Consider the following 25,134-nt stretch of genomic DNA (forward strand, 5'->3'; position numbering starts at 1 on the left):
CTGCTCCTTGGTTTACGCGCATTTATTCGTTCACTCAGCACATGTTCTTTGAGCCCCCAAGAGGCAGTTTGACGGTGTGGTTAGAAGTGAAGGCTCAGGAGCCAGGCTGCCGTAATTCATAGCCCAGCTCTGCCCCTGGCTGGCTGGGTGTCCTTGGCCGTCTGCACCCTGGTGCCTCATCTGCAGTCTGGAGCCATCAGTGCCTGCCTGTCTGCGTTGCCGTGAGGGTTCTGTGAGTTAGCCTGTGCTGGGCGCGCCGTCAGCACTGTCTGTGGTGGCGATTGTGACTGAGGTATTACTGTTACTGTCGCTATTACTGTTACTTACGAGCAGGTGGCGGCCCCAGCTGGGAAAAGAAATACAGTGGTGCCTGCACTGGTGTCTGCCTGTGTCTCTGGGGCCCCGGAGACTTGTCCTGAGTCGTCCGTGATGCCTGGGGCAGCTTTCGGGGCAGGTACCGTGAGACCTGCTTAATCTCCTTGACCAGCAGACAGCGGCCCCCCGCCCCCTGCCGCTGGCCTTGCCGTCAGGCTGCCCTTCACCTGTCGATTCATTTTCTCGCCTCTGTCTCTTTTCTCTCTTCTGATTTTTTTTCCATTTTCTGTTTTAGCCACTCAGGTTGATGGGGATGGGGGCTTCCCTTCCACGGGGGGTCCACAAGGCTCCCTTTGGCCGTGGCCCCGTGGAGTGGTTGGGGTCCAGGTCTTAGCAGGCCGTTGACCTGCACTCGCCGGCTGTTCCACGTCTGCTCCAGGAGGACGACGATTCCTGCTCTGCTGCCCCCAGGGGCCCAGGGGCAGGGGACTGAGTTGGACAGTGGATGCGGGACAGAGGACCGTCTGGACAGAGGTCCAGCCAGGACCCGGGAGTGAGACCGCCCCGGCGGACTCCCTCTGACACTCATCATCTCTGATTTGAGCACATCGTTTCACCTCTCAGTGCCTGTTTCTTGTCCTGTGCAAAGACCCTCCTCATAAGGCGTCTGTGCCCAGTGCTCAGTAAGCTTATGTCTGTCCTCAGTGGTGGATGAGTGAGCTGCTTCTCATTCAAGGGCTTATTATGAACAAATCCTTTCGGTTAAACTGAAAAGTACAGGAGGAGAGGGAAAGGGTGCTGTTTGCTCTCGACGGGAAAGGTGACTTGGGGTCAGAGGGCCCTTGAGTATAAGAGCCCAGGGCAGGGTTGAGGCAAGACACGTGGGCGCCTCACATGTGGTTTTCTTCTCTCCCCAACTCGACAGTGGAGTCTTTGAGGGCAGGGTGCTTGTATCATGAAGGGCAGGTGACAGTGACAGCCCACGGGACCCCACGTGTGCTCGGCACTTAACATCCTTCAAATCCCCGTTACCCACTGTTGCCCCAAACTGCGCATGGTGTCAGCGTGCAGGATATATTATTTGTTTGTGCAAAATGTCCAGCAGATTAATTCATTTCTGTCCCTCCCTCTCTGGCAGGCCCTTGGAGTCGTTGTCCCTAAGTAGAAAGAGGGTTTCTGATGACTTGGCCAAGTGATGGACCCAGGGAGGCTTCCAGAATAATTGCTGGTTAACTGGTCCTGGAGCAATCCGCTGAGGTCCCTTCTGGCTTTGCAGACCAGCCTCTCCCCTCATTAACTTGGCCTTCATTTTGCACTCACCTAATAGCTCTGGGTGTGGTGCCTACCCCTCACCTCACAGACAGAGCCCCCAGACCCCAAAATGTGTGAAGGGAGAGGGCTTTGTGGGGACAGGGGGAGGTCAGGGGCTACTGTCTCTATTAAAAGCGGCTGTCGTTTGCCCAGGTTGAAAGGACTAATTGTTCTTTTGTTTCCAGACTTGGGGTCTGTGGAACTCAGAATTAATGCATTAAATTAATTTTGTGCTCCCTTTGCTCAGGCCCATTAGCACAAATTAGATTTCATACTGATTGGCTAAGGCAGAGGGAACACAGTTGTGTATGGGATCAGGGCTGATCTCGGGGATGCGGGGCATGTTTAGGGGTGTGATCTGGGGCGCTCCTGGATTGCACTGGCCTGTAGTCGGCACCCACTGCAAGTAATCATTTTTCCAGCTTGAACGCCTTTGCACATCCATAGGCAGATCTAACCCATCTAAAGCCAGGTGAGGCCAAGATTAGGAGGCGATCCTAGCTATTTCTACGGCAGTAATTCTTCAACTTCGTGGTGCTGAAGAATCACCCTGGAGTGTGTTGAAATTCACATTCCTGGGTCCCACCTCAGAGACTTGGGTTTGGGGGATCTGAGGATCCTGAGATTTGTATTTAAACAACCGTCCAAGGTCATTGCAATGAATACTGTAGAGATGACAGTGCGAGGAATGGCAAAGGAAGCCCCACCCCAAAGGCAGCCAGGAACACGGCCAGAGAGCCCTTTCCCCTTTAACTGGCGTTCGGTACTTGGATGTGAGGGACCTGGGTCCGCTTCCACGCTGTGCTGCTCACTTGTTGTGTGACTTCCGAACACTCCCCTTAAGCCTCGTTTTTTTTTGTCTGTTTATTGAAATTGGCATTTTGGCCTGAGCTGTCACTGGTATGGTCAGCAAGATGGGAGGGAAGCTGATGCGCTGGAGGAGAAAGAAAGGTGGGGGGCATAGAATGGACAGGGCAGCCCCAGCTCAATTTATGGTTTAGGCTATTTAAAAAAGATATTTTTGGTTTGTGTTTTTCTGATTACAAAAGCGGTTTAAAAAATCACCAGTACAGAAATGCATCACAAGGAAATTGGAGTCCTCTGTGAGTCCATCGTTCGGGGGTCTGTGGCGGGGAATCCCCATTCACAGCTTGGTAGTGCCTTTTTCTGTGCAAGTACAGACAAAAATGGAAACATGCCAAACGTTCTATTTTTTTTTCCCCCCTTGACAGTATGACTTGGGTTTTTTTTTTTTTTTTTTAATGGCAGAACATACAGATCTGCATCCTCCTTCTTCATGGGGCAGCTGAGTGGTTTTTGAGGCCACGTGTGAACTGATAGTTTTGACGGGGCCTGGATTCCACACCAGAAGGGCCACCTCGACTCTGTGTGAGAGCACCACACGGCCGCTCCTCGGTACCACACACGGTGTCTGACGGGAAACTGTGGTGTTTTGACATCTTTATATGCAAGATCTATGGCATAGAATGGGATTGCCAGAGGACAGGAGACATCACCTAATTCAATGCATTTTGTAGCTCGGGTGACCACAGCCCCAGAGAAGAAGAAACTCGTCCAGGGTCACGCAATATGTTGGTGGTTGTGTCTGAACTTGAACCCTGTACAGGGTTCTTACCTCTATTTTTTTTTCTTTTCGTTCTCTCCCTCTGGACTTGAGCCACTGCCTCACACAAGGGGTAGCCTCAGTTTCATGAGGACTCCTCTTCTGTTCAAGGTCAATTCTGTGCCTCTTGGTCTAAACCGTCCACTCATATGTTTCTCTCCTCACTTTCTTCGGCATATCCTTTAACCCAGAAGGCTGTATTTTGGAACAATAAGACCACAGAAGCGCTGACCCGTTTGGTGTTTGTTGTTGGTCGGTTATTTTGGGGGGAAAAAAAAAGTCAGTGCAAGTGGGAATTCATTTAAAAATAAACATTTTTATTTTTAACTTTAAACGTGTCTACCTCAACTCACTGAGGTAGGATCAGAGCCCTTTGAAGATAAGCGTCTGACCCCAGATCCGCTTCTTTTTTGGACCACACCCCTAGCACACAGCTACATGATGTCCAGTTTTGATTTCTTTAAAGCAGAGCAAATGGCAAAGAAATCTGAATGCAAAAGCCTAAATTTTTTACTTCTGGTTTTTTCTTTATAGTTGTTGCACCTACACCTGTTTGACAGAATTTTAAGAAGCAACTCACTTGTATTTGTTACCTCCAAAGCATTCAACCTAGTTTTCATGGAAACTCTGCCCGGTCCCATTTTACAGGTTTATGTAATAGCTAATAGGATAGGTAATGGCGGTAAAAGTGTATGAGACATAAGCAGGTTGGGAGCACACACAGTCGATACCGGGTGAGCGTGGCTGTCACCTGGTAGGGGCAGGTGGACCCTGGGGAACCGTGCAGGTGTTTCCTGGCTGAGGGCATCCCTGGGGGGTGGGCACCCGTGAGCGTGTCTTGCTGAGGGAGCCTGTTGGTTGGCCCAGTGAGATGGCTCCCTGAAGGACGGCTAAGGAGAGTTTCTACCAGAACAAGTGGTTTTTAATTGAATGCTTACTGTGTGCTGGGCCCCATGCTAAGCTTTACGTGGGTCATCTCAGTCCTCACGACAGTTCTCTCAGTTATCCACCCCCCGCTAAAGCTGAGAGAACTGAGTGTCCGAGAGGCGTCCTGCCTGGTTCAGAGCGTTGAGCCAGGGATTCTAACACACCTGGACCAGTAAAATTCCAGCACCCGTGCTCTTAGCCACCTTATGCTGAAGGGTTGCCTTGCGAGAAGACCCAGTGATTAGTCCAAGGGTGGTCCAGTGGAGTGTGTGTGGAGGCGGAAGGGTGTGCAGCGCCCGCAAGTAACCCTGCCTTCACCTTCCCCCTCCCAGATTGCGGAGTTGACCGCAGAGCTGGCCGAGGAGCGCTTCAAAGGGGACGTGGCCTGCCACGTGCTGGAGAGTGAGCGGGCAGAGCGGCTGCGGGCCTCCCGGGAAGTTCAGGAGCTAAAGGCGAGTGGTCGGGAGTGCCGGGGGGGGGAGTGGCTGAGCAGAGTGGCTGGGAGAGGCGGGCCTGCCCCCCCGAACCCCAACCGCCCCGTGCTCACATCTGGGATGCACAGGCTTACCGACTCCCACACTCGGAGTCCTGGAGGACATTTGAGTCTTCCTAAGTCTTGGCCTTGCAGGTGTCCTGGGTGAAGACTGTGCAGGGGGTAGGTGGCCAGTACTGGTTTGGGGGCACATTAGGTGAGATGGCCTCTGTCTAGCTCCAGTTTGAAACCTTGAGGCCTCTCTTCCAGAGCAAGTATGAGCAAGTCCAGAAGAATTTGGGAGAAGTGGAGAAGCAGTTGGAAGAAGCCCAGCAGAAAATTTGCTTGAATGATTTGGAAAGGAGTCGCACTGGAGGAGGTGAGCCACTGGGACCCACGGGATTAGACGCTGGTGGAAAAGCTGTCCTTTTATTCCATTCATTCACATGTACTGCGATCATGATGCTCTAGGCGCTGCGTTAGGGGCTGAGACGTTGGCGGAGAGAAAGGAACAGTCCTTGCCTTCTCAGCCCAGTGGAAGACACAGGCATTAAACAGATAGTCCAGCAATATCCCAAGTAATAAATTATCAGTGTGGCAGGTGCTGTTTAGTAATAATGCAAAGAATGATTTAAAAATATACTGGTTCTGGGCTTCCCTGGTGGCGCAGTGGTTGAGAGTCCGCCTGCCGACACGGGGGACACGGGTTCGTGCCCCGGTCTGGGAGAGGCCACAGCAGTGAGAGGCCTGCGTACCGCAAAAAAAAAAAAAAAGTGATGTCAGGCACTTAGCAGTTACTGAATGAATGGAGAGAGGGTGAGAGGACCCCTGAATTGCCCAACGAGAGGTATGTTCGGAGGAGCCAGGGGTTCCTGGTGGTGCCCGCCTTAGACGGTAACCTGGGGACTCGCCTCTCACGGCTGGATGGGCAGGATGACATCTTTGTCACCTCCTCTCCCCAGTCTAAATGAGTCAGCTGAGGAGGATTCCCAGCGTGCCTGTCAGCCTTTATGAAACGTTGATACCATTCCTTCAGTGCCCCCAGAGAATCAATGCCCTAGAAACATCAGGGACACTCAGAGGAGCCAAGGTCGGAGGTGGTGGAGGAGAGGCAGGGCACACTTGCTTCCTGCTCTCCTCTCGTTATCCTCTCCTCCTGGCTGCCCCCAGGGCAGGCGTTTTCCAGGGAGGTTAATCCACAGGAGTCTGAGGTTCTCACATACCTGAGACCCAACAAGGCAGGGTCCACGCAGGGAGTGGGGAACGTGTTGGCCCAGAACCGGCACAATTTCCCCAGGAGAACATCAGCCCCAGGTCCACCCCGACTGTGATTTATGTCTGAATGATACTCCCTGGCCATTTGCTTTCCTGTGCAAAGATATGGGAGTCGGACGATGGGGAAATGCGCTTAGCTCATGAGCGCATTAGCTGTGTAGGCTTTCAGCTCGGGATGCTTATTCCAGGAAGCTAATCCACAAATCTTTTGTTTTTCATTATGAAAGTAACACATACTCATTACAGAAAATTTCAAAAATACAGGAAAGTTGAAAGAAGCAATAAAACACTTTAATCACACCACTGCAGTGGCACCACAGCCTCTTCTGTGAATCAAGGTGGAGTTGAAATTACTAAAGATATATGTTTTCCCACTATACATGGTTAAGTATTTAAAGAGAACCTTTTACGGTATGCGTCCAGCACTGAGCCAGACCCTGTTGTGTGTCGGTGGGTGGTTTATAGAAGAATTTTAGTTGGGCCCTGCTCTCAAGAAACTTGCAAATGCTCTTCATTTAATAGACACTTTAATTATTGCTCATTGATTTATTTGTTAAGTAATTCAACCAACAGTCGCTGATTTTATACTCTTGTCACCCAGTGTGGTAGGCCAGTAGGATGACTCCAGTTGGTGAACTTGTGTTACCATGTGGGGGGGAACGGCTGTGTAGGGGGGACTCTTCTAGAGGGTGTGGAGAAACCCGCAAATGACTAAAACAGCTCCCCTACCCTCAAAAATTATGGACTTCCCTTGGGGAAAAAAAAAGGTCTTTGCACACTTGTAGAGAAATTGAACAGTGTAAAACGACCAAGCTTAAAATAGTGAGTGGTCAATAACGTTAGACACCTGGAGGTAGTCAGGGCAGGCTGCCTGGAGGAAGTGGTTTTTAAAGCTTGGACTTAAAGTGGGATTTCCTAATCTGCAGCCTGAGGTCGAGCCTCAGGAATTCTATTAACACTGTGAAATTGTGCACAAAGAGCTAAGGCCGTGGGAGAGAGCCACCCTCGCTCACTGAGCCTCCCGTCCTGGCCTCTCTGACTCTGTTAAACAGCGGATGAGTGGCAGATGCGCTTTGACTGTGCTCAGATGGAGAACGAGCTCCTCAGGAAGCGTCTCCAGCAGTCCGAGGAGAGGCTGGACTCGGAGCTGGCGTCTAGGAACGAGCTGGAGCAGAAGGTAAGGCGGTGGGGAGATAGTCTGGGTTGCAAAAGTGGCAGCGATTGGGCAGGGTCTCACCTCCCTCTTCAGGGTGTTGGCTGAACCCAGGAAGGGAGAGAGGACATCCCCTGTTCTGTGCTTCTCCACCTCCACTGATGTTACACATGCAGGTCTCTATGGGATATGGGTGATAGTTTCTTTACATGCGAGCGTTCTACACTGTGGACTAAAGAACATGGAAGTGAGCTCGGGATCCCTGAGTTCCAGTTCCCTTTCTGCTCTGACCTTGTGGAAAGCACTTTTACCTTTTGGGTCTCAGGTTTCTCATCTGTAAAATGATTGTAATGTGCTCTTAAAATAGTCAAATGATATCAGCCCCCATTGCCTCTAGCCTAACCTGCCACCTCTATCTCTCGTCTAGATCAGAGCAACAGCCTCCTAACTGGTCTCATTGCTTCCAGCCTCTCCCCTCAACCACACAGCAGCCAAGGGATCTTTCAGCATCTCTTTCAGGTCGTTCTGTTATCGCAAGTTAGACTGACTATCGCTGGGAATTGTTTGCCTGTGTGTTCTGTAAATTTTGATTGTGAGTACATCTTCCACAGGCGCCTCTCACACACCAGCCCCACGTGGTCCGCATTGTAGATGTTCCTTTTTTCCCTTTTGACTCTCGTGGTGAGATTTTATGTGTCTTTAGCTTTTTTTTTTTAATTGAGTCTATCTTATTTAAAAAATTTTAAAAACCTTTTTATTGATTTTAAATGGAGTCTTATGTTTTTGGATGTGTTCCTCTTAGAAGAAGCACTTTTCCACTTCTTCTTCTGCAGCAGCCCCCGAGGTTATGCTAAATAAATTCTGCATTTCAGAGTTTTGCAGCATGTCCAAAGTGTCAGGCTGAGCTTTGAACCCACACGAGGCACAGACCTGGGGTTTTGATTTCTCACGGGAATCCTTTCTCCCTGACTGGGAGCCAGAGTGGCGGCAAGCATTCTTACCACCTTCCAGGCCATGGGTGGAGCTTTCCTTGCCCCCTGTCACATAGGTGCAGCTCTTCAGGGTCCTGGCTTAGTGCAAGGGTTTTCCTTCCAAGCTCCCACCTTCCGTGGCCCCGAGGCCTTGTCTCCCGTCTCCCTCTGGGCGTTTGAACACAGCCTCTATCGTTAGGGATATTTCTGGATCTTTCTGCTGCTCTTCTTCTCCCCCACCTTGGCTGCCATAGTGTCAGCATCTACCATGAGTGTTCTTGTTTTGTGTCCTCTGCATTTCTGACATCCTACAATTTCCCTTTTTTTCTTGAAAGTGCAGCTGGGCATTACAAATATAATGTAACCTTGTCTGGCGTATCTAGATGAAAGTAGTGTGGCCTCTGTTTTGCATTGTCTCCAGCCACCGCTAGTCTGCATTCTACCCAGTCTACACTTCAACCTGTGGTGTGCTGATAACCTGTCGCTCTAAAAACAGACCCTGATATGTAATGTTTGCCAGTTGCCGATTTCCGTGGTGTAAATGTTCCCACCATGGCCAATGTCAGGCTACCATTGTGATGTCACTGGATGTGGAACTGGGAAGAGATGTGCAGAATCAGTTTTAAGTTGGTACGAGACAGCTCCGGCACACCACTGAGTCCAACCAACTCAGTTGTTTAAGGCTCACAGGAAAATTGAGAGGAAGGTACAGAGGTTTCCCATCTACCCCCTACCCCTACACTTGCATAGCCTCCCTCATTATCAACATCCTCCACCAGAGTGGGACCTTTGTTACAGTCAATGAACATTCATTGACCCATCACTAAAGGCTGTAGTTTGCTGTCGTTTACATTAGGGTTTACCCTACTGTCATGTATTCTGTGGGTTTGGACAAATGTGTCATGACATGTATCCATGTTATAGTTTCATACATATAGATTCAGTGCCCTGAAAATCCTCTGTGCTCCATCGGTTTACCCTCGCCCCCAACCTCTGGCAAGCACTGATGTTTTTACTGTCCCCATAGCTTCACCTTTTCCAGAATGTCCTATAGTTGGAATCATACCATATGGAGCCCTGTGAGATTGGCTTCTTTCACTTAGGAGTATGCATTTGAGGTTCCTCCACATCTTTTCATTTATAGCTTGATAACTCATTTCTCTTTAGCTCTGAATAATATTCCATCATCTGGACGTATCACAGTTCATTTATCAATTCACCTACTGAAGGACATCTCAGTTGCTTCCATGTTTTGTCAGTAAATATCCATGTGCAGGTGTTTATGTGGATGTAAGCTTTCAGTGCCTTTGGGTGAATACCAAAGTACATGGTTTCTGGATCATATGGTAAGAGTATGTTGAGTTTTGTAAGAAACCATCACGCTGTCTTCCAAAGTGGCTGCACCATTTTGCATTCCCATCAGCAATGTGTAAGAGTTCCTGTTGCTCCACATCCTCGTCAGCATTTGGTGTTGTCAGTGTTCTGTATTCTAGTCATTCTAATAGGTGTGTGGTAGTATCTTGTTTTAATTTCCCTGATGACATAAGGTGTGGAACATATTTTCATATTCTTATTTGCCATCAGTAACCTTCTTTGGTGAAGTGTCTGTTAAGGTCTTTGGCCTGTTTTTATTTGAGTTGTTTGTTTTGTAATCATTGGATTTTAAGAGTTCCTTGTATATTTTGGGTAAGTTCTTTATCAGATATGTCTTTTGCAAATATTTTCTTCCTGTCAGTGGTTTTCCATTCTCTTGATAATGTCTTTTGCCGAGCAGAAATTTTTAGTTTTAATAAAGTCCAGCTTATAAATTCTTTCTTTCATGGGTTGTGCCTTTGGTGTCATATCTAAAAAGTCATTTGCCAAATCCAAGGTCATCAAGGTTTTCTCCTATGTTATCTTCCAGGAGCTTTATAGTTTTGCATTTTACATTTACGTCTGTGATCCATTTTAAGTTCATTTTTGTGTAAAATCTGTGTCTAGATTCATTTTTTTTGGCACGTGGATGACCACTTGTTTCAGCACCATTTGTCGAAAAGATTGTCTTTGCTTCACTGTATAGCATTTGCCTCTTTGTAAAAGATTGACTGACTGTATTTCTTTGGGTCTTTTTCTGGACTCTCTATTCTGTTCCATTCCCTTTTTTTCCCCCCCTCCTTCCAAAAAGCCTTATTCTTTCTCACCTCTGGGCCTTTGCATATGCTGTTTCCTTTTCCTAGAACACTTTCTTTCCCTACTTAGATATCTCCAACTAACCTTAAGGTCTCAGCTTAAATGTCCTTCCCTCCAGAAAGTCTTCCCTGACACATCGGGTTGGGTGCCCCTGAATTATTTTTCCGACGTAAGCCTCATCATGCCGTGTTGTGATTATCTGCGTACTTCCTGGTGTCCCCATTAGAGGTTAGCACAATAAGAGTTGTCATATTTCCTGTCCTGCTATTTTATGTATATATAGATATATATCTCCTCATTGTGAGAGCAAAGTATCATGGAATCAACTTGCAGAGGTGGGCCAGGATGAGATCACATGGGATTTTATACACAGTGGAAGTGAGGCTCTCTGGAGATGGTTTTAGGGGTCACTTCCAAGCCGGACATTGTATCATGATGCTCAGAAGACATAGATAACCAGTGAGGGGCAGCCACAGGGGAACAGCCCAGTTCTTTCTATAACAAATTATAAAGTCGGGTCAGCCTCCCCAAGGAAGGAGGGATACTCATGCTACATTAAAAAGTAATAGAAGTGCAACCTTTTTCTGAGCAGCAGAATATATGAAAACATCCCATTTGCCTTCAAATACTGAATTTAGAATCACAGGCTTCATTAACTCAGCGTTTTGCTTATTTAAAGCAATTCTTTAATGAGGCCATTTCTTCAAAGCGAGTGTGCTGAGTTGCCCTCTCTCCCAGATCTAAACTAGGACATTTGGGAGGGTGTTTCCTGGAGGAGATGCAAGTGCCGTGGCTTTCCTGTTTGTTTCCAGCAGCGCGTGTCCCCGTGGAAGTCAGCCCATCTCAAGCGCCAGTTACCGCCCTGACCTTTGGAGCCTGTCTCAGGGGTTTCCTGGTCACATTTTCTCCATGTGCCGTTTGGGCTGCTTCATGGCTGATGCGCATGCGTCTCGCCGGATTATGCCCACTGATGTGGTTATCAATTATGCATAGTCCTTAAGGGGCTGTCAAGTTGAGGCAGGGCACGTAAAGGATCTGTGGGCACACTGGCAGGAGGATTATTGAGGAAAATTAAAAACCCTAAGGGAATGATAGACACTCCCGCCCCCCGTTTTATCCCTGAGCAAACTGAAGCTCAGAGAAGTAGCTTCCTCACGGTGGCACAGGTGAAAAGTGGTCAGGACAGGGTCGTTCCAGCCCCCGTGCCTATTCTCTTCCCATTACACTCACACTGGAAACAGCAGCTACTTGACCTAGGAAGTAGGGGGCAGTTCGGTGCTGACAGAGGTGGCTGATTCGTTCTGCTCCTCCCACAGCTTGGGGAGCTGCAGAGTGCTTACGAGGGGGCCAGGAGGATGGCCCAGCAGCTGAAGAGGAAGTGCTACCATCTGACCTCCGACCTGCAGGACACCCACTTCCTGCTGGAGAACCAGCAGAGCCGAAACCACGAGCTAGAGAAGAAGCAGAAGAAGTGAGTCGCGTTCCACGTCATCACCTGGGTGCTGGGGTCTTCTGGGGTCTCCGGATTCTTCCAGACCCCTCCACTTCAGTCAGGGCTCTTCATCCATGGAGCCTACCATCCTTGTTCTGCTCTAATTTTCCTCTCTCTCCCCTCACACATTCCTATATGGTTCTCCCAAGAATCTAGCAAGAAATAATTCCTTTCTGTTACCCAGTCTCAGCTCTATTACCAACTGACCATGTGAGCTTGGGGAACTTTCTTGGCCCCTCTGGGCCTCCGCATCCCCACTTATCAAGTGTAGAGTTCATTGTGGAGGCCAAAGACAGCCTGGCCTGGTGGTTAGGGGTGCAAGTGCTGGTTCAAGTCCCAGCTGGGCCTCTTGCTAGTTGTGTGACCTTGGACAAGTCATTCAACCCTTCTCAGCCTGATTCTTCTCCTTAGGTGGAGCGCCTCCCTTGTGGTGAAGACTAGATGATAACAGTTGGTAGATCCCGCAGGACTAGGGTCTGGTTCCTGTTCTCACTGTTGAAAATGGTGAGGAGGCCAAAAACTTCAGTCAGTGCCCTTTTCATTTGAAGTTTAGACTCTCAGCTCACGCGAGCAGTTCTGGCAGGGACTGGGCTTTGTGCACAAACAAGATGCCAGTCTTGAATCTGCACACTGGTTCCCGTGCTTGCTTTCCTGGTCTAGGTGGGTGGAGCCTAGACCAGGAGCCCGGGTTTACACTCACAGGCCTCCTTACGTGCAACCTCAGCTTCATCCCTGGACTCCTTGGCTGTGTCCAAAGTTCTTCAGCTCACCTGGTGAGGGTAAAGGTGTGCAGGGGTCTTGTTCTGAGCCAGATAAGCCCTAATGGAAACTTCCTAGGAGGCAAATAGATGAAATACAGCCTCTTTGAGAAGGTCCAGGATAAAAATACAGAAAAACCTTGCTATGTGTGCCAGGATGTGGTTTTGCCGAGGTTGCCTATTTCCACCAGGTAGCAAGCTGAGTTATATTTCCATGCGACTGGCACAGGTCTTGAACTCGATCTGCATTAGATATTGTTTCTCTCATTCACCTTTGAGCTTTCCTGAGCTGGTTCCTTCATTTGGGGGGGAAAAAAAGAAGCTCTTTGGGGTGTTATTAGTGCCCCCCCAGAATGAGAGAAGTTTCTTCTCCTCTTGCTGGTAGCTGACTCTGTTTCCTTCTCCACCTTCCCGTGGATGCTCTGGCTAAACCCTGTCCTTGCAGTGGGGAGAATGGCTTAGTCCCACCTTGGTCATTTCCTGGGTGACCTTGTCAAGTGACACTACCTGTGTGGGCCAGACAGTGACTGATGTTTCAGAGCCGTCCTTGGACTTCAGCAGGCCACCTGGTGCTGAAGAGTGGCTCTGACAGACCCCCATCTGTAAATTGAGAAGTGAGACTCCATCGCCCCTCAGGTTTCTGCCAGCTGTGACAGTTCTGGCCCTTATCTGTGGGTTCCACTTCCGAGAGGCCTTATGAGGGGGTTTCAGATTTCTGATGGGTGGCAGGGGCCAGGGTTCTGCCCTTGGAGTTTATGCAGCCAGAAAATTCCATCTCTCTGGTCTTCCCTGTGATCGTCCCCCTTGGACAGAATCCTTCATTCCAGGTCCTCAAGAACCTCCCCGTGATGGCCACCGGGAAAGTCGCCATTTCATCATACTTACATTTCTTCTTCTTAAGACTTACCTGCCCTGTCATGCTCTGTACTCCGTTACCGTATCTCAGCAGAAGTTAATTTATGTTTTGATGCTCATTGCAAATAGCAGCCATTACCTTTCTAGGTGGGCTGGCACTTTAGCAGGGAGCCCATAAGGGAGTAGAGGTCTCTGTCTAACGGTGGAGATTCAGGCAGAATGCCTATAGTGAGGGAGAGATCTAGAAGCTAGTGTTACTCTCTCCCACCTCTTTAAGCTTGATCGAAGTGTAGATGCAGCTGCCTCCTTAGTTTGCTGGGCTCTGGAGGCAGTGATGTCTCCGTGCTGATAGAGTTCCCTGCCCCACCTTGGCTTCTAAGTTCAGAGTGGCCCAGAACGGCTCCATTTGAGTTTGGCTTCTTGTTGCCATGGTTACTCATGGGTCACAGAGCTCAGTTCCGAGGGCTGATGGAGCTCCCGGCTGCTTCCACAGGGAAAAGGCCTGTGCTGGAGCCACGGGAGGTTGGACCCCCAGCCCGCTCCTAGTGGGGTGAAGGGTGTGAGTCCCTCTGGCCTCAGGCAGTTCGGTCAGTGCGTTCCAAAATTTAGGGTCTGTTGGAGGCCTTCTTAGGCATCAGGTGGCCCAGTAAGGACTCCTTTAAGACATCCATCACTGTCTGGCCCCCAGTGTCTTTCCTTCCTGTTCCAGGGCGTGAACAGGTAGATGGGGGACCAGCTACATCAGCAGAGAAGCTGGCTCAAACCCACTTTGGGATTGTGGCTGAATCACTCACCTCTCTGAACTTCAGCTTTCTCTTGTATGAAATGGTTATAATGTGTTTCTTACTGAATTGTTATAAGGACCCCATGGATCCCAGCTCAGAGCCTGGCCCTTTGGGACTGCTGGACCATTATCATCATCACAGTGTGGCCATTTCAGAGGCAGCCAATAGTGCCTCTTGAATGATGTCACCAACAGCCAATCAGAAAGCCTCTGGGCCCTTCCAACAGTAGGCCCCCCTCATATGACCTATAGTTGGCTCTTTCAGGAGTCTTGAGGCTTTGAATGACCATCCAAGGGGCATTGGATAATCTTGTAACAAGGGAGATCTTCTTCTCACCAAGGACAAAATCCCATGCCCAGTTCAGCCATTCTGGCCACACCCAGTTCCCTGGAGCACGTGGCCTTTCTGTGTGGGCTGAGGGCAAGTGACCAAAGTCACATCTTATTGAGGCTTATCAGAGCCTCTGCCAGTTTCCTCGCCTGTGATAGGGACAGAGGCTGATGAGTGGAATGATGTCCAGTCCAGGAAGCGCTTCCCACCTAGTGGTCACCATCGTGGAGGGGCAGGTGCGCTCCAAAGTAGGTACTTCCTGATTCCCCAACGGCCCCCATAGGACTGTCCAGTCTCTGTGTGTTCTGCTTAGGAACCAAATGAAGACAAGATGGTATGTATAACTGTCCAGCGTTCTATCAGTAATAACCGTGCTCTAATATGGCTAATGAGTGCACGAGCCCCACAGTATCATGCACAATATGAAATGTTGAATATCCCTTGTTTGTGCTGATAAGTACATTCATGTACCAATCAATGGATATTAGATGCCAAACCTGGGCCTTGTAGAATTAAAGGTCCTTGGCGTATGTCAGCAAACCTGATAGGTTAGTTTTTTCTGTATATCTATATGTTTTTTGTTCTTATTCTCTATTTGTATAGTTTTATTCTATTTTTATTTTTGTGTATATGTTTTTATCACATTTTAAATAAGTGTCCGGTATTTTTGTGGAAACTATAAACCCTCAGCGTTGCCCTCTGGTGTTCAGGATTCCTACCCCACATCCACAAACCCTCTATCATTTAATTCTCTTTCTGTCCCTAGCGGTTCTCAGCAAGCTAACTGCCTCCCTCCAGCACCCGCCTTCCCTCCCCCACCCCCGGCCCAGGCACACCCGCCTCGGGGCCGTGACCCACGTTCTGCTCTGACAGGTTTGACACGCAGCTGGCCCAGGCCCTGGGAGAGTCCGTGTTTGAGAAGGGCCTCCGAGAGAAAGTCGCCCAGGAGAACACCAGCGTCCGGTGCGAGCTGGGCAAGCTTCAGCAGCAGCTGAAGGTGAGGGGCGGGGGCACAGCGCCCCCTGGCTCTTGGTTGCTGGGTCTCAGGAAACCCCTCCCTCGCACGCCTGCAGCAGATGGTGCGGGGCGAGAGCTCTGCGTGTGGCCGTCCTGGTCGGCCAGTGCCGGCGGCGTCACTGGAGCCCAGCGCGCCTGAATCAGCAAAGCGTGGGTGGCAGGTGATGGATAAGCAGGCCTCCCTAGCTCCACGTCCCTCGGGATCTTGCTCCAGTCACCTGCCTGCCTTCCGAGCTGCCCACCTGGGAGCGGGGAGAGGCGTGCTCAGGATGAGTTAGCTCTAGACCCAGCTAGGGGCAGTGCCCTGTCCCCTGCAGGTGCCAGTGCAGAGGGATTTGATTAAAATATGACACAGGCACCTCCCTCAGCTGCTCCTCAAGGCCTGCTGTGGCTCCCTGTTACTCTGGGAGAACCTCTGCACCTCTTAGCCTGGCGGGCAGCTCCTTCATGATGTAGCCCAAACTTCTTTCACCCTGGAGCTGACTTTCTAACCTGGAAGAGTCATGCCTGGCCACTTGGCTTCCCTGCTCCAACATCTCAGGCCCACCCTTGGCAGGTACACAGCTTTCAAATGGGGCAAACACCTGCTGTTTGTGCTTTGAGGTCTAGCTCTAGGGGCAAGGGCGCTGCTTCCCACAAACTCCCCACCCCAGCCTGTCTGAGCTGTGCCAGGGAGGGGCCCTTGGTGTCCTACAGGGGGCGCGGCGGGGGGCCGCGAGATCCAGGTGGAGATGGCAGTGGAGATGACATGCACTGAACAGTGGAAAGCGCCCTCCCGCAGGTTGTAGAGGTGTCCCGGGGGAGCAGGAGTATGGTCATGTGACTTCGGATCTCTGCCCACCTTGTCTCTGTAGGGAAAGGAGCAAGAAACCTTGCAGCTGAAGCAGGAGGTGGAGATGCTGCAGGCCCAGAAGCAGGAGCTGCTGGGGTCACCCTCTCTGGCGGAGAATTGCATTGCGGGCTTGAAGGAGAGGCTCTGGAAGCTGGAATCCAGCGCCCTCGAGCAAGAGAAAATCCACACCCAGCAGGAAAACACCATCAAGCAGCTGGAGCAGGTAGGAAGGTCCTGTCCAGGGCGATGCCCTGCCCCATGCTGACTCCAGTGCAGAAGGCTGTTGTCAAAATACGACATAAGCGCCTCACTCAACTGCTCGTCATCCTTCTGTGGCTCCCTAGTACCCCAGAGCACCTCAGCCCCCTAGGTCTGACGTTCAGACCTTTCATGATGTAGCCCCCCTCCTGCCATCCTGCAAGCGTCAGTGTCAGCTCCTCCGAGAAGCTTGCCCTGGTCTCCTTCTTGCAAACAACCCCACCTCCACGCCGCTCCTTAGCCATTTGGTTCTCCTTCATAGCACCTGCCATCATATGCCATAGTGCTTTAAAAAGTGTGCTCAGTGCTTCTCTCCCCCATTAGGATATAAGCTTCAGGGAAACAGGAGGACGTTTTGGTTGAGCTTGCTTATCAGGGCATCCCCAGAGCCTGGAATGAGGCCGGTGCATAGTTGGTACTCATTAAATAACTGTTGACCCAATATCTAGTGTTTATTGAGCGCTGTCTGTGTACCAGACTCAGCCCTAAGCTCTCCTCACATCTCACCTCATCAATCTCCACAAGAAATTTATATGCTGAGATATTAGTATTACCCTACTTTATGGATGTGGAAACTGAGGCTCAGGGACGGGATTTGGAGCCTGCGCCATCTGACTCCACAGCGCCTCGGCTACCTGTGCTGTGCACAGCCTCCAGGGAGATGGGAGCCCCGATCTTTGGAAAATGCAAAATAACTGAGGGGAATAAGGCAGGAATCCAATTCTCTTGTACCAGCCCCCTCAACGAACCACCTGAGGAATATTTTGTCGGCTTGTTTGTTTATATGCCAACTCATTCCCCAAAGAATTCGAGGCAGCTTATAAGATGTACGCATAATAAAACAGAAAAATAAATAAAACAAGCCAAACCAGAAAAACACAAATTAAAACCGGTGCTAAGGAACGGTGGGGTGGTGAATTAATAAGCAGACACGCAGAACATACGATCTTACACACTTAATAGGTTTAGCTCTAAAATTCCTGGTGGCCAGAGAGAAAAAGGAAATGTGAGTTCCATGCTTTTTTTATCATCCCCAAGATAAAAACAAGCTAGGCTTTCAAGGGGAAGCAAGGCTTTTCTTGATGCTTAGTTCTAAAAAAATTTCTCATGTGAGATTTCATAAGGGGTAATTATGTTGAAATGGTTTTAAGGTTGGAACTCCTTTTTCAAGAACATCTGACCAGGCAGCATGAATACGTAAAAGCAAATAAACTGAGCTGCTCTGGTGAAGTGGGGTGAGGGAGTGGGGGCGGTCGGGGGGAGGCTGGGGTGCTGGCCCTTGCTTCTCACTTATCCCCCCTCCATTGGGATGGAGTCTGCTGAGTATTGAGACATGGATGTGGCAGGGGTGGAGGGACAGTCTGGAGTGGTTCAGAAAACAGCATCTTTACTCAGTCAAACCCATATTTATTAAGCACCTACTGTGTGCCAGGCACAGGGTGGATGCTAGGGACGCAGCTGTAAGCAAGACGAATGTGGTCTCCACTCTGCTGAAAGTTATAGTTATGCTGAGTGTTATGGGAAGGTTTAACTTGCAGAATCTGGTTTGGGGAGCAGGTTTGGAACAGTCAGGGAAGACTTCCTGGAGGAAGTGATATTTACTGAAGCTGAAAGCTGAAGGATGAGTCTGAGTTGGCTGACGAGGAGAGTTCCAGGCAGGGGGAACAGCCACTGCAAAGGCCTCGAGGCAGGGGAGTCACGTGGCATTTAAGGAACTGCGAGATGATCACATGCAGATGGGGTCTGTGTGATGTTAGGCGAGCCCCCTGTTTTCTCTAGATTTTAGTCTCCTCATCTGTACAATGAAGTCGGAGCCTTGTCAACCCCCTAGCCTCCCCCCAACCCCAGCTGTGAATCTGTGAAGGTTCGTGAAGGAGGTGGGTTATCTGTGCAGGTTGTTCTGGGACGTAGAGGGTGGAACAGTGTCACAAAGCAACCCAGAGTCAAGAGTAGAGTGAGCACTTTGGAAAGTTGTGTTACCTCTTGAAAATGCCACCAGGGGACCACTCGGTGCTCGGAAGCAGAAATGTGCTACGGTGACCTCAGGGACCCGAGGCTGAATGCAGCTTCCCAGTACCCCCCGTCAGCTTACACAGGAGGCGAAGCTGACTCAACCCTTTCATCCATCTTCAGCTTCACCCATCACCTCACACTGCACTGGGCTGTTGTAGACATCCAGGAGATATTTACTGATTACAACATAGCACTTTTTCCAGGAAATTTTATGTTAACTCATATAAGCTTGACATAAATGGTATTGCAGATGTCAGGAGTGTCCAAGAGGCTAGGAAAAAAATGAAAAAGAAATATTACGTTTACTTGCTTTAAATGCTCCTCATTTTGGATTACCTTCCCATGACCTCTGTCATTTTAAAGGAGGCAGGGAAGGAAGTTGGCATTTAAAGCGAGCCTGCTTTCTGCCGGGAACTACAATAGGGGCTCTGATGCACACCATTCTTCTTCCTCTTCGCCACAGTCCTATGTAGTAGAGAATATCAATGTTGGGAAAGACCACAGTTGTCTTTTTTCGACTGCATGTCCATGTTAGAGAGGCAGCAATTGTAGCCTCATGAAAGCTTGCTGTGGGGTGCCAGGGCAGAGTAGCAAATGGTCAGGACGTTGTAGTTTCTACAGTCTGCCCCTCTGCACTGGTGGGTTCCATGCTGCTCCATGACCAACAGCATTGAAGAGGATAGATCAATGAAAGCTTGACAGTATAGGTTCCTGAGGCCCGTATCCTGGAGATTCTGACCCAATAGGTCTAGAGTGAAGCCCTGGAATTGACATTTTTTTTAAAAAAGGCACCAGGTAATTCTAATATGCCACAAAACTTGACACGCAAGAGCTTGGATCAGTCTCTGAATTATGCAAATCAAGAAAGTAAACTCTTGAACTAGAATTGGGTCCCATGCCTTCTGCGTCCAGTTCTAGAGCCTTTATGTAAGGTGGCACGGCGTAAACATCACGCGCAGCTCTTCTCCTGCCCTGAGCAGGTGGTGGAGGCTCTCACTGAAAAGCCTCATCTCCTTAATGGGAACACAGTTCTTGGTTATGTCAGGCTTCTGGGAAGGGAGGGGCCAATCCTTACTCTGTTTTCAAAATAATGGGGAAAGAAAACATAATCTTTTTGTGCCAGGCGTTGCGCTACGTGTTTTATATGTCATCTCATCTAACTATCACAAATGTATCTTAAGAAGGCTGTTTTCCACAGAGCAAGGTAACTAATCAGAGGCAAAGTGAATTGTCAAGGTAGCATCTTGGGCAAGTCATCTCCCTCTCCAGGGTTTCCTGTCTTCATAAGTAAACTTTTTTTTGATTTTTTTTTTGCGGTACGCGGGCCTCTCACTGTTGTGGCCTCTCCCGTTGCGGAGCACAGGCTCCAGTCACGCAGGCACAGCGACCATGGCTCATGGGCCCAGCCGCTCCGCGGCATGCGGGATCTTCCCGGACCGGGGCACGAACCCGTGTCCCCTGCATCGGCAGGCGGACTCTCAACCACTGCGCCACCAGGGAAGCCCCATAAGTAAACTTTTATTCTACCATCCATTCACCCACCTATCCGCCCATCTAGAAGAACTTCCCTGATGCCTGCTCCAGGGATGACAAATTTGTTTCATCCTGAGAGTGTTGAGAAGGATTCCAAAATGATATCTAAACGCAGTGGCAAAGAGTATGATTGATTAGTGACGTTATGACCACAGAAGGGATAGAGGCAGTGTTTGGGCTATTTACCTACCATTTCTGACCTCCCTGGGTGCCTGGGGCGAGGTGGGGGGGATGACTTGACTCTCATCCATGCGGTCCCAAAATGAAAAATGCAGCTGAAATGCTAAGGACGACGTGGATGGTGTGGGCCACCCTCACGCGCTGTCCTTGCCGCCCCCAGCTCCGCCAGCGGTTTGAGCTGGAGATTGAGCGGATGAAGCAGATGCACCAGAAGGACCGAGAGGACACGGAGGAGGAGATGGAGGACATCCGCCAGTCCTGCCAGAAGCGGGTATGTGAGCCACGAGCACAGCTGTGTCCTGGGGTCCCGGCAGGGTCAGCCTGGGTGCGTCATCCTTAGAGTGAGGGGAATCCCAGGGCCTGGGGACAGTCCCTTCAACCACCTGAGACCTTAGCTTCCCCAGTGCTTTCAAGGGTGCTGGAGCAGACGTACCTGTCCTAACTACGATCCTCAGAAACTGTCTAGCATCATCACCCCAAGATTTCTCCCAAGAGCCCACAGTGCCATGTGACTGATGCTTTGGGTAAGGATTTATATGTTTCAAGAAAGGGACCAGTCCCTTCTGGCTATTTGCCTTGCAAATCATTTCTTACATTTTATCCAAGCTCTTTGCAGACATTTCAGACAGTGTGTAAGAAGGCAGTAAACCCTTGAAATCTTACCACCAAGGCACCATCATTATTACTATTTTTAAATGTTCTTTCTCTCTTTCATTGTACCCACACATGCATATTTGTAGAGAGATCGTTTTACCTAAATGGGGTCATGCTGCTGTTTTCACTCGAAGTTTGTCCTGGGCCTCCTCTCATGTCAGTAAATGCAGATCTAATGTACATGTTTAATGGCTTATAAAAGTATTCCACCTTAGGCGTGTGCTCTCATTAATTCTCTTGTCATTGGATATTTAGGGTTTTCTGTTTTTATGGCCAGTGCTGAGACAGACCTCCTTACAGATGCATGCACTGATGTGAGTGTGAGATGAATCTTTAAAATGCAATTGCTGAGAAGCTTTGGGTTACGCCTCATTTGACAGGTTTTGTCTGGGTAGGGTTTCTGTGGGCCTTTCATAGCCTTGGGTACATTGTGAATCTCCAAGAAGGGGCCGAGTAGCATTTCCCAAGGTTGACTCCGATTATTAGTTCCCTAAGCAGAGTCTCTACAGAGACCTCCAAACTGCAGGGCCTGAGAGCATGGGTGCTGGAACTCATAGACTCTTGGTTTGAATCTTTGCCCTTCCTGCTCCCAACTCCATCAGCTATCAGCTGTGGGGCGTTGGAGAAATCACGTAACCTTGCTAATAAGCCTCACTTCTCTCATCCGTAAAATAGGATAATGATGGCCCCCTGCAGGGTAACAGGGAAGATTCAAGGAGATCACAGATGTGGAACTATTGAACAGAGTTTTGTAATGTAACCCTTGATGGTTGGAAACTTACGAGCAATACCGTGTGTGTGTGGATTTTCAGGTAGCTGATCCTTCCAGAGGAACCAGGGAACAAACCTGGTGGTTGCCTTGCTCTTGGGTGTGACTAATCCATCCAAGAGAAGGAGGGTTCAGACACTTGGTGCTTTGCAGATCCCCCCAAGAGCATCCTCCTGGGCGGGGCTGGAGGGGGCCTCAGTGGGGTCAGGACCTCGGCGGAGACGGGACTCTAGTGAGGAAGTCCTGGGCAGATGGGGTCTCCTCGGCACCCTGTCATCGCCCCGGGCAGGGAGGGGAGTAAGTAAGAACTGAACCCCTCTCCACTCCCAGTGGTTGGTGCTGCTGCATCTGCTGCCCTTCCTGCTCCTCAAATACTCCTTTTGGGGCCCCTCTGGGGGTTTACATGGATCATCCCGAGGGGCCAAGTGCATTCCCCCCAGAACTTCCCAGAGTTGGAAAAGAAGAGTCATAGATTTTAGGTTCAACCAGACCTGTGTGCCCTTGAGTAAGTCTTGTAACTTCCCTAAGACTCAGTTTTCTCATCTACAAAATGGGAGCAATAAGAGAAAATGTTCTACCTTACCTACGCTGTTGTGAGAATAAGATGAAAGAATGGCAGATGCCTTATAAACTGTAAAGTGCTGGGAGTTATCATGGAGGGGCGAATTTCTGCTTATTTTCCATTGGGAGAAATGAATGAGATTCTTTGAATACCCAGTGGGAGAAATGAATGAGATTCTTTGAATACCCAGTGGGCACCATGTTTCAGGCTGGGTTCTTTACGTCTGTCAACTTATTTAATTCTCATAAGCACTCTGTAAGGTTTATAGTCCTGGTTCTACAGATGAGGAAACTAGAGTCCCAAAGGTGAAGGGTCTTCCCCAGGGTTACCTCACTGGGAAGTAAACGAGCTCGGACTTGAGCTTAGGTCTGTCTGACTCCAAAGCCCAATCTCTTAACCAAAATAACTAGATTTTAAAAGTTTTCTTTTAGGGGCTTCCCTGGTGGCGCAGTGGTTGAGAGCCCGCCTGCCGATGCAGGGGACACAGGTTCGTGCCCCGGTCCGGGAGGATCCCACATGCTGTGGAGCGGCTGGGCCCGTGATCCACGGCCACTGAGCCTGCACGTCCGGAGCCTGTGCTCCACAACGGGAGAGGCCACAGCAGTGAGAGGCCGGCGTACAGCAAAAAAAAAACAAAAAAAGTTTTTTAATTTTGCAAATGTTTGGACTATGGAAGGCCATTTAGAAAGCACTTGATAGAAGTCAGCCTTGGGCAGTGCTGCATCCTTTAGCACTTCCTGCACATGAACTCACCAAAGGCTCTGATAAGTACTGCATGGAAGGCCCTATTAACTCAGTGGCTCCCACACTTATTCTAGCATGGACTTCCCTCCCTTCCCACCACACACACACAGTATACGTGTGAACGCTATGTGGAAATGTTCTACAGAACACACTCCAGAAAACTTTGCCTTGCTTAATGCGTAATTTTTATTGTGTATTTTCCAAAACGAGTTTCACTTTTGCAGTCTTCATTTTAAGCAGGTGTGAGCAGAGTGCTTTGTGTCTCTCACTCTTAAAAGAAAATTTTGAAACAAACTTTCTTCTGAAATGACCATCCATCAGTACTTTTTTTCTCTATGTGGGTCAGGAGATGGAAGCCCCCAGTCCCTGCCCGTGTGCCCTCAGGTGAAAGGAGCACAATTTCTAGTGCATTCCAAGAGTGCCTCAGAGCATCATGAGTGCCCTGAGCCAGGACCCAGATGAGTTGGAGATGTGACCCAGACAGACCCTCCTGAGGCTTTTCCATGGACAGATTTATAAAGGGGGAGGGGGAGGTCAGAGAAAGGTGTTTTTCTCCTATGACAGATACTAACATTAACTGCACATCTAGTGACTGCTCTGCTCAGTCTGTCTCTCACCATGGCAGGAAATCAATCGTTAGAGACCTGGGTGGGAATGCTGATGGCTGTCTGGTGTGGCACAAGAGCTGGGGCCAGGAGACAGAATGCTGACTGTTCTCAGTAGCAGTTGATGTAGGAGTCTATGCTTCAGGACCACTCTCTGACTCAGTTTTCCCGTCTGTGAAAGAAGTCATTGAGAGCACAGGATGGAGAAAGGAGGAAGGGGTGAGACAACACACATGAGAGAGTCTGGTGCAGAAGAGGATGTGCAAAGCACCGTTATAGTGGGGTGTCCACTTTAGCAGGGAGTGCCTGCCATTGCTGGGTGATTACCGAGAAATCAGAGCCAATTGTAAACTAAATGAGCTGCTTGTAGCCAAAGGTCTTAGTCAGTTTGGGCTGCTATAACAGAATATCATAGACTGGGGTCTTGGGGTGGGGGGAGCTTAAACAACAAACATATATTTCTCACAGTTCTGCAGGCTGGAAAGTCCAAGATCGAGGTGCTGGCAGATTTGGTGTGGGATGAGGGCCCTGCTCCTGGCTTGAGATAGACGGCTGCCTTCTCACTGTGTCCTCACACAGTGGAGAGAGAGAGGAAGCAAGGTCCCTGGTGTCTCTTCTTATAAGGGCACTAATCCCAGCATGGGGACTCCACCCTCATGACCTCATCTAAACCTCGCTATCTCCCAAAGGCCCCATCGGCAAATAATACTGCATTGGGATTAGGAATTTTGGGAGAGACAAACGTGCAGTCCAAACACCACATAATCTCAAATGCAACATTTTTTTTTTTTTTGCTGCATCACAGTGTATTTAATAAGCGAGGTGAATGCACCTTATTGTGCTGGATACAGTGTTGTGCAGAGTCTTAAAAAGTTAGAGTGCCAAGACTTGTAACTATTCAAGCTGGGTCGTGGCAGAGGAAGGAGACATGTGTTAGGAAATGGGAAGGGAACTGGGGACGGGGACTTCACAGTGAATGGCAGGGGACTCCCCGTAATTGGCCAGCTCTCCCCATAGTTGTCCAGCTCCTGAGCTTTTAGGCTCCCAAGTTCTCTGACAGAGACACCCCCTCCTAACTGCTAGGTGAGCCGTTGTGGAACTGGGCGAGGGGCCATGAACTCCACCTCCCCCACCCCATCCTCCAGAGGGTCCCTGCCTCATGGGGTTTGTCGGGTAGAGCTCTTGTATCCTATGCCTGCATCTGCCCTTTGTGCCCACAGCTCCACCAACTGGAAATGCAGCTGGAGCAAGAATATGAGGAGAAGCAGATGGTCCTCCATGAGAAGCAGGACTTAGAAGGCTTGATCGGAACCCTCTGCGATCAGGTGAGTGGGAGACACCAGCAGGCATTTGGGAAGCGCATTCCCTGCCTCTGGGGGCCCTGTTAGAGAGCTGATTCGTGGGGAGACCCGCTGGAGGGGTCTTAGGACCAGCCCAGGTAGACCTTTCAGCTGGCCTCCACCTGCTCCTCCCAGGCGCCGTCTTCTCCACCAGTTCTGTCTCTGCCCTCACTCACTGCCTCTTCAGAGG

At 49.7% G+C, this 25,134-nt stretch overlaps 1 protein-coding gene across 1 annotated transcript in view; it reads left to right on the plus strand.

Annotated features, from left to right (window-relative positions):
• MYO18B (myosin XVIIIB) overlaps nucleotides 1-25,134 on the plus strand; it is a 221,368-nt gene that overhangs the window by 102,901 nt on the left and 93,333 nt on the right. Inside the window, exons 25-32 of the mRNA XM_060029302.1 lie at nucleotides 4,510-4,629; nucleotides 4,920-5,028; nucleotides 6,977-7,101; nucleotides 11,534-11,688; nucleotides 15,311-15,434; nucleotides 16,309-16,509; nucleotides 20,431-20,541; nucleotides 24,825-24,929. Coding sequence (XP_059885285.1) covers nucleotides 4,510-4,629; nucleotides 4,920-5,028; nucleotides 6,977-7,101; nucleotides 11,534-11,688; nucleotides 15,311-15,434; nucleotides 16,309-16,509; nucleotides 20,431-20,541; nucleotides 24,825-24,929 — 1,050 coding nt within the window. The remainder of the gene's footprint in view (nucleotides 1-4,509; nucleotides 4,630-4,919; nucleotides 5,029-6,976; nucleotides 7,102-11,533; nucleotides 11,689-15,310; nucleotides 15,435-16,308; nucleotides 16,510-20,430; nucleotides 20,542-24,824; nucleotides 24,930-25,134) is intronic.

This window comes from Delphinus delphis, chromosome 13 (assembly GCF_949987515.2).
Source record: "Delphinus delphis chromosome 13, mDelDel1.2, whole genome shotgun sequence".
NCBI lineage: Eukaryota > Metazoa > Chordata > Mammalia > Artiodactyla > Delphinidae > Delphinus > Delphinus delphis.